Source organism: Schistocerca piceifrons, chromosome X, assembly GCF_021461385.2.
Source record: "Schistocerca piceifrons isolate TAMUIC-IGC-003096 chromosome X, iqSchPice1.1, whole genome shotgun sequence".
NCBI classification, from domain to species: Eukaryota; Metazoa; Arthropoda; class Insecta; order Orthoptera; family Acrididae; genus Schistocerca; species Schistocerca piceifrons.
In genome coordinates, this window is record NC_060149.1 from 302,091,787 (window position 1) to 302,116,458 (window position 24,672).

At 39.8% G+C, this 24,672-nt stretch overlaps 1 protein-coding gene across 1 annotated transcript in view; it reads right to left on the reverse strand.

Annotated features, from left to right (window-relative positions):
* Positions 1-870: 870 nt before the first annotated feature.
* LOC124723136 (transcription initiation factor TFIID subunit 3) overlaps positions 871-24,672 on the reverse strand; it is a 320,450-nt gene continuing 296,648 nt past the window's right edge. Inside the window, exons 9-10 of the mRNA XM_047248325.1 lie at positions 18,247-18,383; positions 871-1,235 (exon numbers count right to left, since the gene is read on the reverse strand). Of these exons, the coding sequence (XP_047104281.1) occupies positions 18,254-18,383 (130 nt within the window). The 3' untranslated portion in view covers positions 871-1,235; positions 18,247-18,253. The remainder of the gene's footprint in view (positions 1,236-18,246; positions 18,384-24,672) is intronic.

Here is a 24,672-nt window from a genome sequence, read left to right on the forward strand (position 1 = left end):
AACACGTTTTGTTTGTTTTGCATTCTGACGTAACAAATTAGATGCAAATACATTAATTTACAAACCTTTCATTATTATGACACTCATAATTACAGTTACATGTACATGATGATCACCATTCTACTCATGAAAAACATGAAGTAGTTCAGTAAAACTAGATGCAAATACATTAATTTACAAACCTTTCATCGTAATGAACCTTATAATTATAGTTACATGTACATGATATTCACCATTCTACTCACGAAAAACATGAAGTAGTTCATTAATGCACATACTTTCATAAGGGCAAAAAACACACAGTTTTCTCTAATGGAAAGTTTAAAAATTATCTTGTCTTGAGGTTATCATTAACTTTAAGGAATACTGACACTGAAACAATTTTCTAAGGAACAGCAAAGTATCTTCATATTTCTTACGCTAGCTTGGCATAGAAAAGAGTCACCTTTCACTTCACTCAGGCAATCTCCTAGACACGTGAAACACAATACCAGGTTAATTTAACAACAAGAGTCACATACAGTTTTGTTCCTGCTTTTCTCTTGTTCAAGTGTTCCATTTTAATTACTTTCATAGTACCAACATGTTAAAGAAACAGTTCAACACACAGATTACAACACACTTTTAATAATAATATGATGCTAATCATTATTTCTTTACACAATGTTGAGACATGCACTGAGAGAGCAGGATTTGAATGCATGAACAATGAATTGGAAACGAAAAATAACAATGTTTGCATGCTTGTAATACTCTGTGCAACATCTTTAAGGGAAACTATTATTCAGTTTAAAGAAGTATCATTTTTACCAGCTTATGAGATCCAGTTCATCAACAATATTTGTAATGACATTTGTATCAAATGTACAGAACAAGCACTAACTGATCATCACTATTATTTCTGGTCCATGTATCATAAATAGATTTTTTCACTGAATGCTTAATGGATATTAGGTTACCTATGATGACTCTGACATACACCCAAATAGGTTTGTTAGAAATCACAAATGCAACTTTCTGCAACACGAATGTTTAGAAAAATGTCTACATCAGTATCTCAGATAGACAGGGAGAAGTAGAGGGAATGGGAATGGAAATGGGAGAGGGAGAGGGAGAGGAGGGAAGGAGAGAGGAGAATTTTCAGATTCTGAGCTTTGTGTTCACTTGCTAGTTCTAAATCATCTTCACCAGCTGAGCAATCTTTTCTGATCCATAAACAGTCTGAAACTTCACACCTGCAAAGAATACAGAGAAGGTCCTTAGACTGCAAAACCACAAACTGATTCAATCACAAGACAATATATAGCATTATAATAGATGAATAAATTAACAAGAAAAAGCATTTCATTGGCGATAGAATAGTTAAGTGCCTATATTTACACAAAGTGCACTGTTCTAAATATTCTAATTTATCACACAAATACAAGGACTTGTGTGTGAGAATACTGTACTGGAACAACATGAAATTGAATAGAGATATTGATTTACCACAAATTGGTAGGACCACAGTTACTACTCAGGACACTATGAATTTTGCATTACAGATTAATGAAAAGTGTGTAATAGTTCTGTTTCATGCCATTGATGGATGAACAGTTGATCCTTTATTTCTCCAAATACTGAAATAGGATAAAGTAATAAATAAGGTCCTGAAACCACACGAGAACATACGCTTGACTTGCAACACAATGTTTTGTTGTTGCAAATGGGAAAATACTATTATAGTAACAGTGTCAAAACAGGCAGTGGCAATGAGAATGTATTGTACACACATCTTTCTTTATTACATCACAATAGCATTCCAAGAGCATAAAGGCCTGTAGAATCATGCAGCATATCATAGTTGTCTTCAAAACATCTGCATCTCCCAAAAAGTAATATGAATTCATCACACAGTATAAACTATCTACTGACTAAAATTGCATACATTTTTGTATCCGCAGTATCCGAGTCTACCCTTTTCTTTCACACACGTTCTGATAACTGTCAACAAACATCAAAAGTAATCAGTAGATTTTTCAGTACTCTCAAAGCACCCTTATTTCTACATTCTGTGACCTGTTGTTCCATTTTAATGTTTTCACATGTAATTGCTGTTACATGTGTAAAACATTAAACATTTTAAGAAATTTGGAGATTCACTGAATATTGCAGTTGCCCGCAAATACTTGGGCAGCCAAAAAATGTTGTTCTACTACTAAGAGATGGAAATTAATTTTTTAACTGCATCTTAGAAACAATTGGGGGAACCATCCAAGGTAGATCCTGAGGTCAAATCCAGATTTTAACCAATACCTATATGGTAGCGAACTTGATAGATCGCTTTATAGAGAAGATATATAGGTACCCAGCTTATCTATCCATAATAAAGACAGTGTGGTGTGTCTCCTACCCTTTGGAATAAATGTATACATTTCACACAAAGGCAGACCGAGTATTTAATACTGAGATGATGTCTCTGATGGTGTTTGATAAGCATGTAAACTGGTTATACTGATTTCAGACTTTGAAATTTAGAAACTCTGCAGAGGTTTCGCACTGCCCGCATGTCTCATGTCTGGCCATCAGACCCTGAAAGGTTACAGTACTATTGGAAGCATACACAAGAGGCCCTACTGTCACATGTGAGTTTCTGGGATGTTGGTATTTCAAACTGGATAGAGGAATGTTGAGTGTGGTGTGCTGAGGAAACTCTGGGAATAGCTTCATGCCACAGGTAACCACCTCTGCAACTTCACCTTGCTACACGAAGTTTGTCTTTAACAGACAATAACAAGGGCCTTCAAAATCCAATTGCTTCTACTACTTTTAATTAAAGGACAATAAATTGCAGGACTTTAGGAATCAAAGATTGTTTAATTTAGTTGAAAGGGGATTTAAATAACATCAAATGGCACAGAGTCACATTTTCAGTATTTTCCTTTTTTATGTATGTGTTCCTGGGACCACAGTACACATTTACGCCATGATAATACTGGGGAAAAGAGTGTCATGTGTGTTCTGAAGGAAGTTAATATTCTGGTTAGCATTCTCTATCTTTGGAAAGTATACAACAGCAACAACAGTATATGCTTACCACGACAAAATTGTAAAGAAGGTGTATATTTCAAGACGTTATTACAAGAGGCAGTATGACTGTTTATGGAATTACAAAGTGATATTGTATACCAAAGATGACATACTATTTTCATCTCAAGGGACAGAGAGAACTGAAATGTAAGACTTTGAAGCACTACACAGCACTGGAACTAAACGTGGAAAAAGAAATGGTTGAAAAGTTTAAGACAGGAGAAAGTGATTATGCTGCCTAAGCAGAAATGAGGTGTGGCCACTGGTGCAGCACTATGCTGTTAAAAATTGAATTAAAACTGCCCTGAGAATGGTATTCCTGGAGTATTCTGGTATTAAATTTTTAGAAAAGAAACTGCCACTGAAAATATCTCAAAGTATTGAACATATTTGAAAGAAGATATTCATTATTACGGACTAGTTTATCATGTCAAATAAACTGTGTAAGTGCGAGTACGAATGAAAATCTGAGGGTTCCACACAAACTTAAATTATGTACAAACAGATAAAACTAGCTATTATAACCCCCTTGAAGACAAAGATGAATGGTTCACCATACTCAAGAACAGAAAGTGCTTCCAACAGGGGGAACACTTAAGTCCTGGCAGCTTGTAATGATGCTACTGGAAAGGCTTTAACAATAACTATATGTAAAGAGAATTTTTTTTTTTGATAGCATCAGAAAATGGTAAGCTTGCCTGCATAAAATCCGATTCATTTTTACATTATTTTCAGAAAACACAAGATGAAAGGCTAGTATTACTTGTTTATGATAGCCACCAGACTCATACCATATTTACGTGAATCTAATACGCCATAAAATGTAATGGCACACACCAATTTTAAAAATTAAATTAATAACAAAAAAAGAAATTTTGGCACATCACTGGTAGGGTATTTTTGTATTGCTGAAATTTATTTTACAATGCTAACTTTATTTCAAACAGCAGTGAATGTATACATGAACTATAAAAAACAACAATAACTTATTTTTAGGATACTCATTACAGTAACAAGTGACATTTTCATTATTAAAAAAGAACACTACCTTGATTACCTACATGACATACAAAGAAACATACTATAAATTACATGTGTTATTCATCATTATTCACTAATGTCTTTATTACTGGAATCCTCAGAAGAGTCTACATCAGAAATAGATTCATTTCCTCCTACCCTGCCATCCTCAGTGTCATTCCGGAGCACATCATCTTCACTGCCATCAAGAGTATTTGAAATATACCATTTCTTGAATGATTTTATTTTACAATCATTGGTGCTTCGATGCATTTCCAGGCAGCCAAAACCCAGTGCACAATAATGTGGGGTGTAGCACATTTCATTTTTCCTGTCAGAGTCAGATCACGATTTGTTTTGCAAAACAATTTTTTATACTGTTCCTGAATGTAACCTTGGAAAGGTTTATTTATACTAACGTCCAGGGGTTATAACACAGAAGTCATTCTCCAGGAATAATAAAAATATCACTGGGAAGGCTGTGGATCTTCTTCTTTATGTCGTCTGTGAGATAACCACGAAATGAATTACAACAAACCATTGATGGCTGCTTGGAAAGCCCACCAGGACGGAGTTCCAACACGTTTCGGAGCCAGTCAAGCATCAATGTCTCAATCATCCATCCCTTCTCTTGATTCCGATAATGACATAATCAGGGAATAGCTTTTCAATTTTTTGGAGACTTGGGGCTTGTTTTTCGCTTGAAGATTAAAAAAGGGAGAAGTTTGTTCCCATGTGCTGTGATTGCCAGCATTACTGTTACGCGCTGTTTTTTGCACCCAGATGTTTTGATGGTAACTTCTTTTGTACCCTTCTCATCAATCGTCTAATTACATGGCATATCAAACCAAACTGGAGTCTCATCAGCGTTGCCTGTGTAACCCATCAAAAAATTCTTCTCTTACTGAAGTGAGATAACATACCACTGAAATTCTTGAAGTTTCTTCTCAAAATACTGTGGAGGTTTTTGGCATATTGTTGTACGGCGTTGCAGAGATGGCCTGCTCATGATCAACCCATCTCCGGCTAGCCTTAAACTCTTGCTTCAGTATATTAAGAGCTGCAGCCACCTCTTTTCCTTTTTTTATTATGGTATCACTGGTTACAGGCTGCCCATTCTTCATCTTTTCTCGGACGAATTCCAAAACATTTACTTCAATATCAGGATGTCTTTCCTTGTGAGGTCCATTGAATTTCTTTCTAGTAGCGATGATGATGATGATGATGATGATGATGATGTCCCATACTCCGAAGAGTGTAGGGGACGATGCTGGAGACCCGCATCGCTGTACTAGGCAAGGTCCTAGCAGAGGTGGTTTGCCATTGCCTTCTTCCGACCGTAATGGGGATGAATGATAATGATGAAGACGACACAACAACAGCCAGCCATCTCAAGGAAGGCAAAATCCCTGATCCCGCCGGGAATTGAGCCCGAGACCCCGTGCGTGAGAAGCGAGAACGCTACCGCAAGACCACGAGCTGCGGACCTAGTAGCGGTAGTTGCAAATAATCCCAATTTCTGTTTTTTCCATAAGCAAACATTATTCTCATCTACACTGAACTCTCTTCCTGCCCTTCTGTTGCCATATTTTTCCGCGTAAAGAATTACTTCATGCTTGAAAGCAGCTTCATACAATATTCTTCTCTGCTTGCCTTCCATTTTGTGACTACCTAATGCAAACACAAAGCGAAGTACTGTAGAAGGCCAACAATAATGAAACGAGGTTGAGAAGTACAACAATGCATTGTAATGTAAGGAACAGTACATAGAGAGAGAGAGAGAGAGAGAGAGAGAGAGAGAGAGAGAGAGAGAGAGAGAGGGAGAGAGAGAGAGAGGGAGAGAGAGAGAGAGGGGGGGGGGGGGGGGGGGACAACTTGTTCTATTTGAACTGATGACTAAATAAAATTTCCTCTTGTGGCAGTAATGGATTTTGTTTTTGTTCCGAAGCTTGTGAACAGAATTCAGAACTGGAAATATATACCAGCTCTTTTAACTCGATAACCTGTTGTCCGATTTACAGCTTCCTTTCTTTAATGCACAGATACCTACCTGTATTTTCTTGCTATAGTTTAATAAATGTTTTGCTACTTCAGATCACACAGGGTAAGAAATACTGGCTAACAATTAAAGTTTGTACTCAAATCTAATGCGCCATCGAATCTTATGCCAGCCCCAATTTTGAGTACTTCATATGGTAAAAAAAAAAAGTGCACACTAGATTCGTGTAAATATGGTATTGAGCCCAGGGTAGCTGGCACAGCCATACAAGAAAATATAACCATAATTAAAATACTAGCCATCTCTCCAAATCTTACGACTTAGCTGTCTTCCAGTATTTGAAAATTAAGTGGAACAATAAACTAGTCTAGACGGAGCATTGTCACTGGCTTGAATATTCCAAAGATATTCTCTATTCTTTGTGGAGCAACCTAGCTTCATATTCAGCCAAAGCTAAATAATAATGAGTGGTTTCAAAAACGTGCGAATGTATTTTTTAATAACACTTTTTTCCAGAGAAAAATTTGACACTGTTGCTATAGAACAATTTGAAGCACCGTTTGAGATAGCCTACACCACAAACAAATATCTAGAAGCTGTTGTGTAAAATATTGAGGTGCACTGCTAAGCACAAGGCCACAACATTGCTTCTTCACATGACATGTCACACTCGTCACAATGTTTTTTTACAACACTGTGAACAAAAACCACCAAAAAACTGAATAATGAACAAACAAGCAGGCAACATAATGTCACAGTTCACAAAATGTTAACACATTCCTGCAATGTCATTTTCATGCTACCCTGAAAAGGTTCCAACATCACTTCAATTCCATTTTACTCAGACAGTTTCACTCTACACAAGCAGCCACAGTGTCCCTTCAGCAGCCACAGTGTCCCTTCAAGCAAGCTATGTGTGGCTATTGCCATAAAATTGGCCATACGGCTCAAGTTTGCCCACTCGAAATACACCAAGAAGCAGTTGTGCCACGGCATAAACAAAGTCGGTAGGCATGTTTCTACATATGGAAGATGATGTCTATTCAAATTTTGTGCCAGTCGCATATGAGTGGCACTATTAGAGAGATGACCATCATGTTCAGTGTATGTCTCTGGTGCATGAGCAGCAGTTGGCACCACAGTGACACAAAGAACTGTCACAAATTGGTTACCTAAAGGATAACTTCAAGCCAGACACCCTGTAGTGTGCATTCCACTAACCCCAAACCACAGCCATTTGCATCTTCAGTGGTGTCAAGCAAGTGCTCATTGGAGGCCAGGGTGGAGGTCTGTTGTGTTCTCTGATGAAAGATGAATATGCTTCAGTACCAATGATGATTGTGTGTTGGTAAGAAGGAAACCAGTTAAAGGCCTACAATCAACCAGTCTACGTGCTAGACATACTTGAACTACACCTAGAGTTATGGTCTGGAGTGCAATTTTGTACGGCAGCAGGAGCACTGTCATGGTTATCCCATGCACCCTGACTGCAAAACTTTACATCAATCTTGTGATCCGATCTGTTGTGCTGCAATTCATAAAGAGCATTCCAGGGGGTGTTTTGCAACAGGATAATGCCCAGCCACATACTGCTGTTGTAATCCAAATAGAACTCCACCTCACAGACAGACATCCAGCACCTGTATAACACAATGCATGCACGTCTGCATGCTTGCATTCAACATTCTGGCAGTTACACTAGTTAATAATGTACCAGCATTTCACATTTGCAATGGCTTATTTTGTGCTTAGATTAACCTGTGATCTTGCAATGTTAATCACTTAAATATGTTATCTAGACAAATGTTCTCTGAAATTTCATTACTCTACATTAATTATATTTTGGTGCTGTGATTTTTTTCTCCATCAATATAGAAAATGGGTTCAGGACACAAATTTTCCAATTGCAGTGTAACCGACCATTCCCAGGCCGTGACTATTGGCAAATGCTGGTCACTGCTGTAGGCAAAGGTGTCCGTTCCCCAGCCTCCCAGTGACAGGCATTGTTCTCATGCATGGAGTGAAGTCGGTAGTGTTTGCTTAATCAGGCTAGCACGTGCGGCCTGGACTGACCAGAAGGTTTTCAAAAGGCGAGTGTTTACTACCCCTTGGGAAGAAACTTCTGTTACTGTCAGCTGTGCCTACTTTCTGCTCTGAAGGCTGATTGACCAAAATGTGTGCATGTGGAAAGAATGTCATGGAGCTCTGAAGAGCTGGAAAAATTTAGGAGTTGGTCAGTGGCCCTGATAGTGTGCAGGAGGCGGGTTTCAGCCCTCTGGATTAGAGGTGCTGTGGGGTCATATTTAGGAAATTTGTAGTCAGGAATCAAACAGGTTGTTTTCCACGAGTGGGAAGTTCATAAAGTGTTCGGAAGTGCACTCCCTTTCACATGCATGGGAAATGTCCTAGTCTACACCCGTTTTCAAGGTGGGCATCGATATCTAGCATGGCAACATGGACTCCTTAGGAAGAGGCCACCTAACAGAGTGTGGAGCAACTAGCCAGCTGGATATGTTGTATAATGAATGATGTGGACTTGCAGTTTTGTTTCAATGGACATTTGAACTGTGGAGTTCTTGTGTATGTCCTTACACTCTTCAACTTGAAACTGTGATGCAGCAGAGATTGATTGCAGTTTTCGTTGTCCAACCCAGTGGTCAGATTTGGGAGTCTTCTGAAAGTAGACAGATGGTTACAAGGCACTGAGTTGTGGTAGAGAAGAAGTGACTGTTTTAACCTTGTCTTGCAGGTTAAAGTGAGGCTGGTGACACTTATTTAACTGAATGGTACATGTGCAGCTTGGCCTAGAAATTATCCTGGTCCATTTACCATTTCAGAGGGATGCTATGGAGCACTTGATTTGTCTCACATACTACATGGTGCCAAGAGTTCGTGGACTCTGGCTGCTGCCGCGAGGGGATTTCAACAGGCGGTGCAGAAGCTCAGTGACAGCAGATGAGGAAAAACACGACAGTAGATGAGGAAAATGTTCCAGCATGTGGATTCAGTCTCCAGTCAATATTTCTGTGGATCCCAGATACTGTGCAAACTGTTTCTGGCTCTCAACGTTTTACAGCATGAAATCAGATTTCAGTTAAATATGGCAGCTACAGAAGACCTAAACAATGAACACAGATACTACTAGTAGGGAACACCATCAATGTACAGGGCAATTACAATGTACAGGGTGATTGTAATTAAAGTTAAACTTTCAAAACGCTGTAAAAATAACCACTGGTCAGAATGATGTCAAATTGCAACGGAATATTATTGGAGTAAGGGGAAAACGTATAGCAGAAGAAAAAAATAGTGTGAAAATTGATCAATAGATGGTGCTGTATGTGTCAGAATACATAAATGAAAACACGTTTCATGTGCACGACCTATTGAAGTTGGTATAAACGTGCCAGGTACACGGCTTTCCTCCTTTCTTTTGCGTCTGCGACATTCACCACGACTGTCTCAATGCAGTATCGTGCTCTGCTTGTAAAGCTGTATTACAAGAATAATGACTGTGCACACGTCACTCTGCAGAAGTTCTGGGCACTGAAGTGTTTGATAAAAGGCATTGGTCCGATGACTGCCGTGGGTCTGGAGAAAACGATTCGGAAATTAGATAAGATGGGTTCTTTTAGTGTGCAACCTGGTGTAGAGGGAGGAAACTAATTGATTTAATGTCAGTGGAAGCAGTGGCCACAGCAATGCAGGAGGAGATGAGAGGTGGTGTGCAAACTTGTATTGCATGGAGAACTGCCCGAACATTGGACATACCAGTGAGCAAGGTGTGTAAAATCCTATGAACATCCTTCTTTGCTATCCACTCAAAATTATCCATGTGCACCAACCAGTTGCTTCCTGTTAACCTGCCAGCAAGAGAGACCTTTGCTTTAGAGTTTCTTGCTCACATGGAAGTGGACAATGATTGGCCATGGAAGATTTTGTGGACAGACGAAGCCGACTTCCATCTGACAGGATATGTCAGTACACAGAATTGTTAAATATGGGCAACAGAAAATCCACACGCAAATCAACTAGTAACACCTCATCTGAAAAGATCACTGTGTGGTGTGGTTTTATGGTATCATTTATCATAGTGCCATATTTTTTCTAGGAGACAGGTGCTTACGGTCCTGTTACCTGTACCGTCACTAGTAAGTGCTATGAGTGTGTCTTGCGCAACTACGTAATTCCAGCTCTCCAACAGCGTGGATGGGATCATTTTTATGCAAGATCGCGTACCTCCGCACACTGCAAATCCAGTTAAGCAGCTACTGAAGCGCCATTTCGGAAATGCTAGAATTATCAGCTGCCATTTCCCTACAGGCTGGTCGTCCCGATCACCTAATCTTAATCCGTGTACTTTCTGGTTGTGGGGCTATCTGAAAGATGTTGTGTTCAGTGTTCCAATTGCAAACTTAGCTGCACTGAAGGCACACACTGTGCAACACGTTTTGAATGTGACCCCGGAAACACTTCCATCAGTTGTGTAACAGGCTGTATCTCGATTTAAACTTGTTGCAGAAAACCGTGGACAGCATACTGAACATTTCTTGCGGCAGTTACATGGAAATTAATAATCTGATTTGATTTTGACTAAGGTTCTTTATGCGGCTTTTGGTGTCAGGACAATTAAAAACTGATGTGACTGATGCTTTTTATGTGGTTTTTGGCCTCAGGACAATTAAAAACAAATTTTTCCCATCTGATGTGATATGACCTTGCCATGGTGGATGGGCTTACGTAACTAACAGTATCACACCTGTACACCCATGCACACTGAGTAGTACAGTTTGTTTAATGGCAAACATACACTTTAGGCATTGTTGTATGATTAATTTGTCATTTGTAGTCGACCACTAATAAATTATGATTCTTACAGCACTATCTATTGCTACATTTTGTAACTATTCATTTTTCTTTTGCCATACGTTTTCCCCCTTCTTCGATAATATTCCGTTGCAATTTCACATCACTCTGACCAGTGGTGTTATTTCTACAGTAGTTTGAAAGTTTAACTTTAATTATAATCACCCTGCATAACAAAAATCATGGGATGGTGTCATTCAGTAATAACAAGGTACCACATATGGGTATGACTGAGGTTTCTGCTGATTGTAAAAATTAGTTCTGCACATTAATAATTATTGTGATTACATTTTCAAGTGAGATAAATAATTTTGAAAACAATGCACTCATAGCTTTCTTGTCCACTATTTCAACTGTTATTTGTATTCAAAATTTTCGTATTCCAGAATGTTTCAACCTTAAAAATTTCACTACCAATTTTTTTCAGAATGAAAGACATTAATGTATGTTTATTTTACTTTAATATTTTAGTCAGACGTACCACTATGAAAAAACATATTTCCACCTGTTTGCTTTCCAATGTAAGGAGACGAGCAGGTGGGGGGGGGGGGGGGGGGGGGGGGGGGAAATTGAGTGTTATTCTGACTTGGGACGAGTGTCCCAGTGTTAATGAAATGAATAATGATCTTGTATTTTCCTTTATGATACATTTGAGAAAATCATTTGAATCATACTTTTGATTATATATATTTGACAGTTCAGTTGATTATTCCATCATCATCATCATCACATGCAAATTTGAGTCACATGTGACAGCCACATTGATCCTTCTCCTTGTGATACAGTGTAACACAGTTATCGCCCAATGAAATTTGGCACATGGTACACAAGGTCTTTGTTCTAATTTACATCTTTCTCTTAGCACATCCTGCACATCTTCCTCTTGTGGATGGTCCTCAGCATTCACCATAAAATTGTATGTAAAACTTGGGCATCCAGCAGCCCTCCTTTTAACAATCATATCTTTCTTCCCCAGTGCAATCATTTGCTCTGTAAGTGTGATAAGAAAAGCAATCTATGGCATTTTTTGTAGTGAGACATCTAGTGAGTAGACAGTTAACAATGAAACTTGAGGACAGCATGATTTAAATGTGCAATCTATAATTATAACAATTCTTCATATCATTAGCAGGCTTTTCTTTACCCTTTACATAGCAAAAACGTGTATCAAATACCTGCTGTTTTTTTCTGGTAACTTATTGTGGGGCGCATACATCCCAATGATAGTGAAAGGGCTGAACCATAATTCTTTCCAAAACCCAGTATTATAGTTTTTTCACCCCAGTTCTTCTGATCCCAAAAGTACAGTGTGTTCCATTATCTGATGACCGCCTGGCTGGGGAATTGTAGCCGTGGAAGCCACACCTTCCAGTCGAATGGGTCCATTTGAGCAGTGAAACAGGCATCACGACTGTCACAGTGAAGTAAACGAAAGCAACAATGGCAAGAGCAAATCATTCAATTCCACAACGAGTGTTTAATTATGATTCATATGTGAGTACAGAGTCCACTCGTACAGTTCGGAGATTGTTTGAACGGAAGTTTACATGTGTTCGAGTTCTGAGTCGTGATGCAGTTCACAAATTAGTAAATAAATTTCGTGAAATGGGAAGTGTTCAAGACAAGAAGCATAAACAATGACATACAGTGCTCACAGAAGCTCGTCTCGATGACACTGCATAATGCCTGGAAAATTTCCCTAAGCAGTCTCTTAGACATCTTTCGCAGCAAACACAAATATCATGCACCTCTGCACAAAGAGGTGCTAAGCTGCTTGGGCTAAGGCCCGACAAAGTATCGGTAGCATGAGAATTTCAACCTAGTGATCCTGCGCACAGACTTAAATTTTGCGAAGGGGTTTTAAAACAAGTGCATGACGGTGAAATGGATCCTTACCTCATTCTGTTTTCATACGATGCTTGGTTCCATTTACACGGGCATGTTAATTCCCAAGACTGTCGACTCAGGACTGCAGATAGACATGTTGTGCTTCATGAGGAACCCCTTCATGATCAGAAAATAGGGTTGTGGTGCGCAGTTAGTGGTGACAGAATAATACGCCCAATTTTTTTTTAATGACAGAGTTACAAGTGAAAGATATGTGCAAAACATTTTGCGACCGTTTTTTAATGAACCAAAAGAAAGAGAATGAAGCTTCACATTCTTTCAACAGTATTCAGCAAGGGCTCATACAGCCAATGTTTCTTTGCACGCAATTCACAGTGTGTTCGATGAAAGAGTGATTAGTAACAATATCTGGCCCAATCGAAGTCCTGATTTAACTCCGTGCAATTCTTATTTGTGGGGTGCACTGAGGGGACAAACTGTGCACAACAAATCCTCACACACTGGAGGAACTCCAGGATAATATCCGCAAATCAATTAATTCAATATCTCAGAGATAATTACATTGTATGATTAATAATTTCTCGAGTAGATGTCAGAAATGCGTGGAAAATAATGGCAGGTAGTTCCAGACACTCCTTGTGTGACCTGGGTGAGTACAAAATTTATTTGCTTATATTTTAAATGTAGTCATGTCATACCACAGCAGTAGATGGGCGACACAGCAGCTGATAGCCAGGCAACAGAGAGCTCACTGCCTGGCATCTACTGCACCGCACAAGCGGTCATCAGATAAATGGAACACCCTTTAGTATGATATTTATATCATATTTATCTGATTATAACATAAGATATTTCCCCCAAATTCATCTTTTGGTAAATATAATGTCATCTTACATTCACAGATTAAACTACTGCTGCTGACGTCAATATTTTCTGTTGTTTGATAGATTAATATTGGGGGTTGTCCTACATTTAAAGTGAAGTGATTTGAAGCCATATTGTCTATTAATTGATGGTGATTGTTCCAAAAATACGAAAAAGTTTTCTGAAACCACTAAGCCACAAAATTCGATGACTACTAAATTATTTATTTAGTGTCATGTTTCAAGGTGATACCTCATCATCGGGCTACACTGACATTACAAAACCACTTACCGTAAGTGTATACAGATATAAAAGTTTCTTAACATGGTTATTGTGATCATCCTGTCGAGAGAGAGAAGGATAACCTAATACGAGGCAATGTCACTTTGTATATTGATCAGTAGTTCACACAATAATTTTTATAAAACAATCACTCTCTCCCTTCTTGTGGCATGGCATTGTTCTTGTGATGTGCTGACGGATTGCTATTTTCATGGCTCTCTTGGATTTCTTCACCATTGTTCACAAAACTCACAAGGGTGAATGCTACTGACAACACCTGGATCGACATATTGACAGTAAAATCGAAAATAGCCTTGTTTTGACCACCGCTCTGTGTTTTGCACTGCTGATTTGTTTTGTGTTATCGTGTTATATAAACTCATCCTTGTGAAATTTGCAAACAATGGTGAAGAAATCCAAGAGAACCATGGAAATAGTGATACCTCAGCAAGTCACAATAAGAATGCCATGCCACAAGAATGAAGTGAGTGATTGTTTTATAAAAATTTTCATGTGAACAAAAGACTAATATACAAAGCAACATCACCCCATACTAGGATATACCTCCCCCCGGGGTGAACACAACACTCATATAAAGACACTTTAATATCTGTACACACCTACAATAAAACGTTCTCGGTTTTTCAACCGCGTCAATTTGAATAAAGTCCTCGAGCTTTCTATGGCCATCTCCTCCATCGTCGTCAGGAGTTCACTGACTGCCGGGGCTGCTACGGTTTCTCGTTTATATAGGCATCATGACATCATCAGCAGCCAATCGCATCGATCCAATGTGGCGCGCGCGTAAGTCGACCCGGGCAGCTAGCACAGCTATTGCCCGTGGCAGCACCGGTGACGTCAGGTGGCGCCAGGGGCAGGTGCCGCGTTTGAAACTGCCGCTCCTGTGTCACACATCTGTCTCTGCTTTCTTTTGATGTCCAACGCCCGTCCCCATGCCCTGCTGAGTGTGTATCCCTGGTCTCTGTTGAAATTGTTGTTGTTTAAACGAATCTCAGCCGCTTCCTTTATAACGGAGTCCCAATATGTTGATGCATGAGCCAACACTTTTGTATTTTCAAACTGTATTTTATGTCCGTTTTCTAGGCAATGCTCTGCTATGGCCGACTTGTCAGGCTCCCTTTGTTTTATATGGCACTTGTGCTCAGTACAACGCTCCACAACTGTGGGAATTGTTTGTCCAATGTACATACTGCCACATTCACAGGGTACACCATACACACTGGACACACTAAGAGCAATGTCGTCATTAACAGGGCGCAACATATCTTGTATCTTGGGGGCAGGCCAGAACACTGGTCTTAGCCCATGTTTCTGCAATCAGTTCACCCACCTACAGACTTGCCAAACATTTGGCAGGATTATTAGCACCAAAATTGGGACATTGCGAACACCATTTTGTCAGCTCACAGAAACTTGTTGAGACACTCAAGAGAATGAAGATAGGCCCAAACGACCTAATGGTTGGCTTGGACGTTGTGTCACTTTTTACGAGGGTGCTGATACAAGATACGCTGGATCTTTTGGCGCAACATTTTCCTCCTGGAATCATTAAGTTGTTCTGTCACATCCTAACGACAACGTACTTTTTGTACTGCAATGAATATTATGAGATGACAGACAGCACAGCCATGGGATCACCATTGTCTCCAGCAGTCGCAAATTTCTTCATGGAACACTCTGAGGAGCAGGCTCTGCAAACTGCGACATTACAGCCGTCTTGCTTTCTATGATACGTTGATGACACCTTCTTGATATGGTGTCATGGTGGAGATACACTACAGCAGTTCGTCGATCATATGAATAGTGTCCATCCCAACATTAAATTTACTGTCAAGATGGAGAAGCATGGCAAGCTACCATTCTTGGATGTTTTGGTTGAGCGGAAGGCAGGAGGCCAGCTTGGTCATTCAGTGTACCAGAAACCAACACACACTGATTGGTACTTGAACGCCAACAGTACACAAGAAAGCTGTCCTGAACACATTGGTTCATAGAGCCAAGATTACCTCTGATGACGACCACCTACAGTCTGAATTGCAGAACTTAAAACGTGTTTTCGAGGAAAATGGATACAGCAAAAGAGACATCGCAAACGCTTTCAAGGGCCGCCGATGAAAGACACCTGGTGAATCAATAGATGAGGCTAAACGGACTGTATTCATGCCATACTGTGGAGCAACTAGCAGTAAGTTAGGACGTCTGCTGCAGAAGCATGGGCTAAGACCAGTGTTCCGGCCCGCCCCCACGATACGAGATATGTTGAGCCCTGTTAGAGATGACACTGCTCTTCGAGTGTCTGGTGTGTATGGTGTACCCTGCGAATGTGGCAGTATGTACATTGGACAAACAATTTGCACGGTTGCAGAGCGTTATACTGAGCACAAGTGCCATATAAAACAAAGGGAGCTTGACAAGTCAGCCATAGCGGAGCATTGCCTAGAAAATGGACATAAAATACAGTTTGAAAATACAAAAGTGTTGGCTCATGCATCTACATATTGCGCCCATAAATAAATAATTTAGTGATCAATAATTTTATGGTTGGTAGCGGTGTCTGAAAACCTTTTAATATTTAAAGTGAAGCTTTGGTAATTGAGTTCAATGCAGATTTATTTTAAAGAATTCACAAGAGCTTGAGGAGAAACAGCAACATCAGCTTGGCTGGGAACTACAATGAATGTGGGGACAGGAGTGGTGAGCAAGAAGCAAATTTCATTGTGCTGCCAGCCATGGGAAAGTATACCACATAACCTGGTTTTTTATGAGCATATACTATGTTTAAACTCAAGTTTGACTGAATCCATTTGTACTCTGAATTGGACACATACTCAAAAACAGTATACGTTTCTGCAGGAGACTGTAGAAATCTACATAGGTACCTGTTTTGTACAGCAATATTGTCAACATTTTCCATGAATTACGATGGGAATGAAAGGGTGTGTATCAGATGCTGGTTCTACATGGTGAATGGGAGTATGGCAAGCAGTTGACATATTTGGAAATAAGAGACAAAGGAATATCGTCGGATTGTCATGTAATATAGATGCAAAATCCGCTACATATTCAGAAAAACATCAGTGTTCTCAGGTCCCACCATCAACACCATCTCGGAAACCACAACATATTATGAAGAAACAGCCACATACTTGTGACAAAACATAAATTTTATTTATGCTGTTACACTTACATCCCACCCTAAACACCTCCTCTGAAATTGTGATATACTGTAAGAAACAGCTGGATATTTGTGACAACAAGACTATAAATTTCACTGCTGCTTGTATTAGTTGTGTGAAATTATATTCCAGGGCAGCACATCTTATATTCAAGTAATATGGTACACTAGTTAAAAATTTTAACTTTCCAGGAAATTCTTGGTGGACTTTGCAAATCCCTGTGCATGTTAAAATTTCCCTCTCATAAAATAGTATCCATTATTTTGCTATTTTCTAATTACACAACTTTTGGTTAAACAAATTCACTTCACTGCCAATTGTGTCTTTGTATGTTTATTATTTTCTTTTGTGTTAATATCCGAAATGTAATAGTCCTGTATTTTACCATTTTGTAATTTCTGTAATATTTGCATCTATAAAGGGGCACCACACACAATGTACCAGTCAGGTGATAGTCAAAATATGAGCATTTATATGTTAGTCAGTCACCAGTGACATATTGTGCAAAATTTTATGTCTATCAGTCCCTATAATACAATGTTCTATAGTCAGTCAGTCTGTGTCCAGAAGTACATCTGTACAATTCTATTCACAACAACTTGTTGATTTGCGATGCTACTAGTTAATGCTCATTAGTCTAATAGATGAAGAGTTTCATCTAGCAGTGGAAGAAAGCAGGATGCAGCAGAATGGTTGGATAAACATTGTGGAGACAAGTACTAGCCTTGGTCAGGTCATAAAGAACATAAGGCATTACTTGTGGATATAAGTAAGGAAGATCAGCTACTGACAGTTGGGGAGCTAGTTTGAACAGATGACAACTTCATGCAGCAAGGGAGAGGAGAGAGAAAGACAGTAGTAGTTACAACCGAGGGAATTGGAGTATCAACAAACAGGCCAATGTATGTGCAGACAGCAAAAACAGGAGTATATACTCAGTCATTTTAGAGAAGTGCCAAAGACAAAATGAACATACACTGCAAATGTGTGATGACTGATTACCAAAGCTCACCACACTAATCATCTGGTGTTATGGAAACAAGGTCCTGACCCCCACACCATCTATTTGTAACCGCAAAAAATAAAATTCCATGCCATTACCTTCACTTCATGGGACAACTTTTTTCTTTCTAGATTTCTTCTTTTTGTCAACAATATTCTCCTGCTTCCTGACAATGCATACACGGCAGTACCAGTCTTCATTTTCATCTGGAGGAACTTGAATGCCCACACATACCCTGGAAACAGTATTGCTTATATTTTACACAATTTCATAAATTACAAGACACAAAAATATGCAAAATAAAGAGAACTGGTAAGCTACGACTGCCTGTCAACTTTTCATTATCCCCAAATGCAAAGAATGTAGCAAAACAATACTACACATTCAACTCCTTAAAGTCAGCCTGGGGTGAAATTTGTTTCACTCTAAATTAATAAATTTTCTCATAGTGTACACATGTACGACGCAACACAAATATTTTACAAGCTTTACGTTAGGATTTCAACTCAAATGTACATCAGTTAATCTTAAGTTGGTGTGACTTCAAAATGTGCAATTCAGTTTCTAAATTTCTTAACTTTCAATCTTGAGAAATTATAAATATATTAAAACCTATAATTACATTAAGTCCTCATTAAATCAAATAATCATGTAGTCTCCAAACATGCAGAGAAACTATGTATAAAAATAAATAATTTTTATTGCCATGTATTCTGTTGATATCAATATCACATCCATAAGGAACATTAAATGTTGTCAGATATTTACACACTTGAGCATTTTTAGGACTGACCTATTGCATTATTTGAATAAATACAATAACCCTGATGAAGCAACATTCAGCTTATCAAGTGATAGGTATACAGAATAAAGCATAGTAGAGTTTACAGAATCTGAGTTTGATGCAAATAAAAACAGAACACTCTGTTGGGCACATTCTTAGATATTTTAAAGTTGTTTCAAATATATTAACTAAATACTCCAGAATCACTAGAAAAAAAGATGTGTAGCATAAGAATAACTCTGATGAAAGCAGAAAAACAGAATTAAAAAAATAAATACATAAATACAAATAAACATGCCCAAATTTTAAAGAAGTCCAGTGAAACATTTACGAGTTCTCTGCGATCTAAAAGCAACAAAAAAGGAGACAGATTTTGTCAGCATGATGAGTTAATGAGCACAGAAAGATATTTTCGATTAAAAATGAGTTGTGCGATACCATTCATAATACTGCAAATGTTAAACAACATGGGTTATGGCAAAGAATAACGAAGAACAGTTATAACACATTGTACAGTTTTTCACAAGTTTTCAGCATTTATTGCTGGCAACTGACAGCAAATAGCTTCTTTCAAGACGGCAAATGACTGCCATAACTTGTGACACACCGACTCTATAAACAAAATTCACAAAGTGTAATGTCGGTAGGCTTCGGACACTTGTGCTGAAATGAATGGCGGAGGACATTTTCGCTAGCAAATGACAGTAGCTGCTGGACAGCACATGCAGTGTGTGGCACACTTTATGCATGCATGCATGCCTCTCCTGCAAAAATTAAGCAACACTATTTGTTTAACATGACACACCATGTACATATTTTCATTTTGTGTGTACACAGGTGCTGTCAATTTTATATGGCAGTTATGTTCACTTACTTTACCATTCATACAGAGAAAAGTGTGGCCACTTGTCCACACATCATTTAACAGACAGTCCACTTAATATTCCATTTTTAAACATATAATTAGCAAATTATTGAAGCCTCCCAAAAATTATTGTTTTCAATTAGTTCCTGAACTGACTTTTGTAAGGCTACCACTTGAAAATGATCTTAACTCTCACATATTCTCATATGAAATTTAAGTTTGTATTAACTTTCACACACACTGCACTCCCTATGTTCAGAACCTGGTGAAACTGGCATCATAAAATTTAACTAAATACACTCCTGGAAATGGAAAAAAGAACACATTGACACCGGTGTGTCAGACCCACCATACTTGCTCCGGACACTGCGAGAGGGCTGTACAAGCAATGATCACACGCACGGCACAGCGGACACACCAGGAACCGCGGTGTTGGCCGTCGAATGGCGCTAGCTGCGCAGCATTTGTGCACCACCGCCGTCAGTGTCAGCCAGTTTGCCGTGGTATACGGAGCTCCATCGCAGTCTTTAACACTGGTAGCATGCCGCGACAGCGTGGACGTGAACCGTATGTGCAGTTGACGGTCTTTGAGCGAGGGCGTATAGTGGGCATGCGGGAGGCCGGGTGGACGTACTGCCGAATTGCTCAACACGTGGGGCGTGAGGTCTCCACAGTACATCGATGTTGTCGCCAGTGGTCGGCGGAAGGTGCACGTGCCCGTCGACCTGGGACCGGACCGCAGCGATGCACGGATGCACGCCAAGACCGTAGGATCCTACACAGTGCCGTAGGGGACCGCACCGCCACTTCCCAGCAAATTAGGGACACTGTTGCTCCTGGGGTATCGGCGAGGACCATTCGCAACCGTCTCCATGAACCTGGGCTACGGTCCCGCACACCGTTAGGCCGTCTTCCGCTCACGACCCAACATCGTGCAGCCCGCCTCCAGTGGTGTCGCGACAGGCGTGAATGGAGGGACGAATGGAGACGTGTCGTCTTCAGCGATGAGAGTCGCTTCTGCCTTGGTGCCAATGATGGTCGTATGCGTGTTTGGCGCCGTGCAGGTGAGCGCCACAATCAGGACTGCATACGACCGAGGCACACAGGGCCAACACCCGGCATCATGGTGTGGGGAGCGATCTCCTACACTGGCCATACACCACTGGTGATCGTCGAGGGGACACTGAATAGCGCACGGTACATCCAAACCGTCATCGAACCCATCGTTCTAACATTCCTAGACCGGCAAGGGAACTTGCTGTTCCAACAGGACAATGCCCGTCCGCATGTATCCCGTGCCACCCAACGTGCTCTAGAAGGTGTAAGTCAACTACCCTGGCCAGCAAGATCTCCGGATCTGTCCCCCATTGAGCATGTTTGGGACTGGATGAAGCGTCGTCTCACGCGGTCTGCACGTCCAGCACGAACGCTGGTCCAACTGAGGCGCCAGGTGGAAATGGCATGGCAAGCCGTTCCACAGGACCACATCCAGCATCTCTACGATCGTCTCCATGGGAGAATAGCAGCCTGCATTGCTGCGAAAGGTGGATATACACTGTACTAGTGCCGACATTGTGCATGCTCTGTTGCCTGTGTCTATGTGCCTGCGGTTCTGTCAGTGTGATCATGTGATGTATCTGACCCCAGGAATGTGTCAATAAAGTTTCCCCTTCCTGGGACAATGAATTCACGGTGTTCTTATTTCAATTTCCAGGAGTGTATATAGTAAAGAGTACACAATCCTAGTGTGAAGTTTGTGTCAGGAGAATCATGTCATCAGTCACATGCAATGAGAGTCTTCATTTTAATATGTAACTTTCTGTGGTGTTGAAGTTGAGTGCCTCTGCAGATCAATCAAAGAGCTCAGTTTTTAACTGTGCAGAAAATGAAGTCATAATCTATTCACTACTGTGGATAGGCAAACTATATTGCTGAAATTGCATAAAACCTAGTGGATATTGTACATTCACAATGGTTACCAAAAAAGCTTCTTGATAGCAAGATAATGGTCAGAATTGATGATATTGCAAATATGAGCATGTGCACTCCTACAGATGATGTCCAATTCAGACATATGACAATAACAACTTCATCCAGATACAGACATGATATATGAGTTAAACTGGGTTACCCAAAGTCTACGAACATGAAATGAACCAGACTTTGTTCTAATATATGTCGACTCATTGTTCAACATTACACATCTCCAGTCTCAGTCTACGGAAAATGCAGGAAGTAATACCCTATTGTACATTTCCATTCCACTGGTTTTATAAAGCTTCTATCCACAGTCAAATGGTTTCATCGATACTGAATTCAGTGTAGTTTGAGCGCCAGGCAAAATAAGTTGTCATTGTGCATTCTGCCTGCATTTGGGAAGGAGGGGGATGGAAACTCACCAAGCCATTTTTAACCCTAGGATGCATATACAGGGCCTCCGAGGCCCTTGCATGTCCTCATTTTTAAAAAATTTCTGTAATTGTTTGTTTGATTTCAAACTGCTTTCCAGTACTCTTTCACTAACACTGTGACATTCCTCCTATCAAGTCTGAACGAGATACCTTTTTACGTTTTTTGTATAATTCAATACGTTTACCCACACACCGTGAATGCATAAGCAGGGCTTCAAAAGCCCTCACACATTTATAAATGTTCTTTCGCTTATATTGTCTTCAACATTTGTTTGGGAGAAGTTATTTATTCAACAACAACTGTAGTGGTATTAACAGCAGCAGTAGCCGTAGTAGTAATAGTATAACTAAAAAATAATACACACTACTTTCACATATTGGCGATGTCGGTGTATTATTGATCTTTTTGCTATCAAATGTTTTATTATTGCTTAGTATTGTTGTCCTGTGCTGCTCTTGTCAGCCTCATTGTTACTGTAGTTTCTTTGTTGCTGCAAAGCCCATATTGTTACGAGTATGACTCGTTTAGTGCTGCACAAGCTGCTGTTCGAGAGACACGTCTTTTGCTATGGCTTCGACACGCAAAGCAAGAGAGTCAGTACGTGCAAATGCAGCTAATTTTGAAAGTGTTGTGGCTCAGTGGTTTGAAGAAGATGGTTCTTGCGAAGAAGGAAATATTTTTGAAGATGCAAGTAGTGAAGAATCAGCCAATGAACCTGCAGATATGAATATTGAGGCAGATGACAGTCCTTTCAATAATATTACTTCATCAGAGTCTCAAAATGAAGAACCACCACGAAAAGGTATAGAAGACCACATATACATTAGTCGGAATGGAACGATTTGGAAATTAGATCCTCCTGCAACTTTTTGTATGCCTTTACATAATTTCATAAAGAAGGCACCTGGTCCAGCCCATGGTTTGAAAACCTGTAAACCTAAGGATTCCTGGGACTATTTCATCTCCAAGGAAATACTAGAGGAAATCATCAACTGCACAAATATTGAAGGCAGAAGAGTGGCTGCTTTACGTGGTAAAATGTGGAAAAACGTTTCACTTGCTGAAATGGAGGGTTGTCTTGGTCTTTTACTGCTTTCTGGTGTTGAGAAGAGTTGGGACGTCCCTATCAGAGAATTATTCTTGGATGAAAAGGCAAATCCTACATATAAGGCAACCATGTCAGTAAATAGATTCGAGGATATAAGGAGAATGATTAGATTTGATCACAGGCGTACCCGTGAAGCTCGATCTGCAGATGACAAACTTGCAGCTGTTTGCTATGTATGGGAACTATTTCTTGACAAGTGTAGAAATAGAATGATTCCCAATGATTCACTCACAGCTGACGAACAGCTAGTCCCATTCCATGGAAGATGCAGCATCACCCAGTATATGCCCTCTAAACCAGCCAAGTATGGCATAAAAATATTTTGGTTATGTGATGCTACATCTGCATATGCTTTAGACGGAATTGTTTACACGGGAAGGAAGCCCCATGAACCTATTCAGAAAAATCTTGGATTGAATGTGGTGAAAGATCTTGCTAAAAGCATTGGGGAAAAAAAAAATTTGGTTCAAATGGCTCCGAGCACTATGGGACTTAACTTCTGAGGTCATCAGTCTCCTAGAACTTAGAACTACTTAAACCTAACTAACCTAAGGACATCACACACATCCATGCCCGAGGCAGGATGCGAACCTGCGACCGTAGAGGTCGCGCGGTCCCAGACTGTAGCGCCTAGAACCGCTCGGCCACTCCAGCCGGCCTAAAAGCATTGAAGGATCATCAAAAAATATTACTGTTGACAACTTCTTTACTAGTGTGCAGCTGGCAGAAGAGATGATTCAGAAGCAAATTACAGTGGTGGGAACAATCAAACAAAATAAACCAGAAATTCCTAATGAGATGAAATCATCTGCATCAAGAGCAATTCATTCCTCTTTGTTTGCATTTGGAGGTTACATTACGATGGTGAGTTATGTTCCCAAAAAGAGAAAGTCTGTAGATCTCATTAGCACAAAACATCATGAAAGAAACATTGATGAAACTCATGCAAAAAAGAAACCAGATATAATAAAGTTCTATAACTCTACAAAGGGTGTAGTAGATCAAATGGACCAGAAAATTCATTATTACACTTGCAAAAGACAAACAAGAAGATGGCCATTTGCATTATGGATGAATATGATGGACGTCGCAGCAATGAAGAGTGAAATTTTATTTTCCGCCCAACATCTGACATACCACAGTGGAACAAGTGATAAAAGGCCTTCGTTCCTAAGAGATTTAGCAGAGGAAATGGTAAGACCACTAATGGAACTTTGTATTCAGATCCCTAATCTTCCAAAGAAAATCGTTGATGTCATGCAAAGATGTGGTGTTCAAAAAGATGTCATATTGCCGAACCAACTACCTGTTTCAGGAAAAAGAAGAAGATGCAATTATTGTCCATATAATAAACA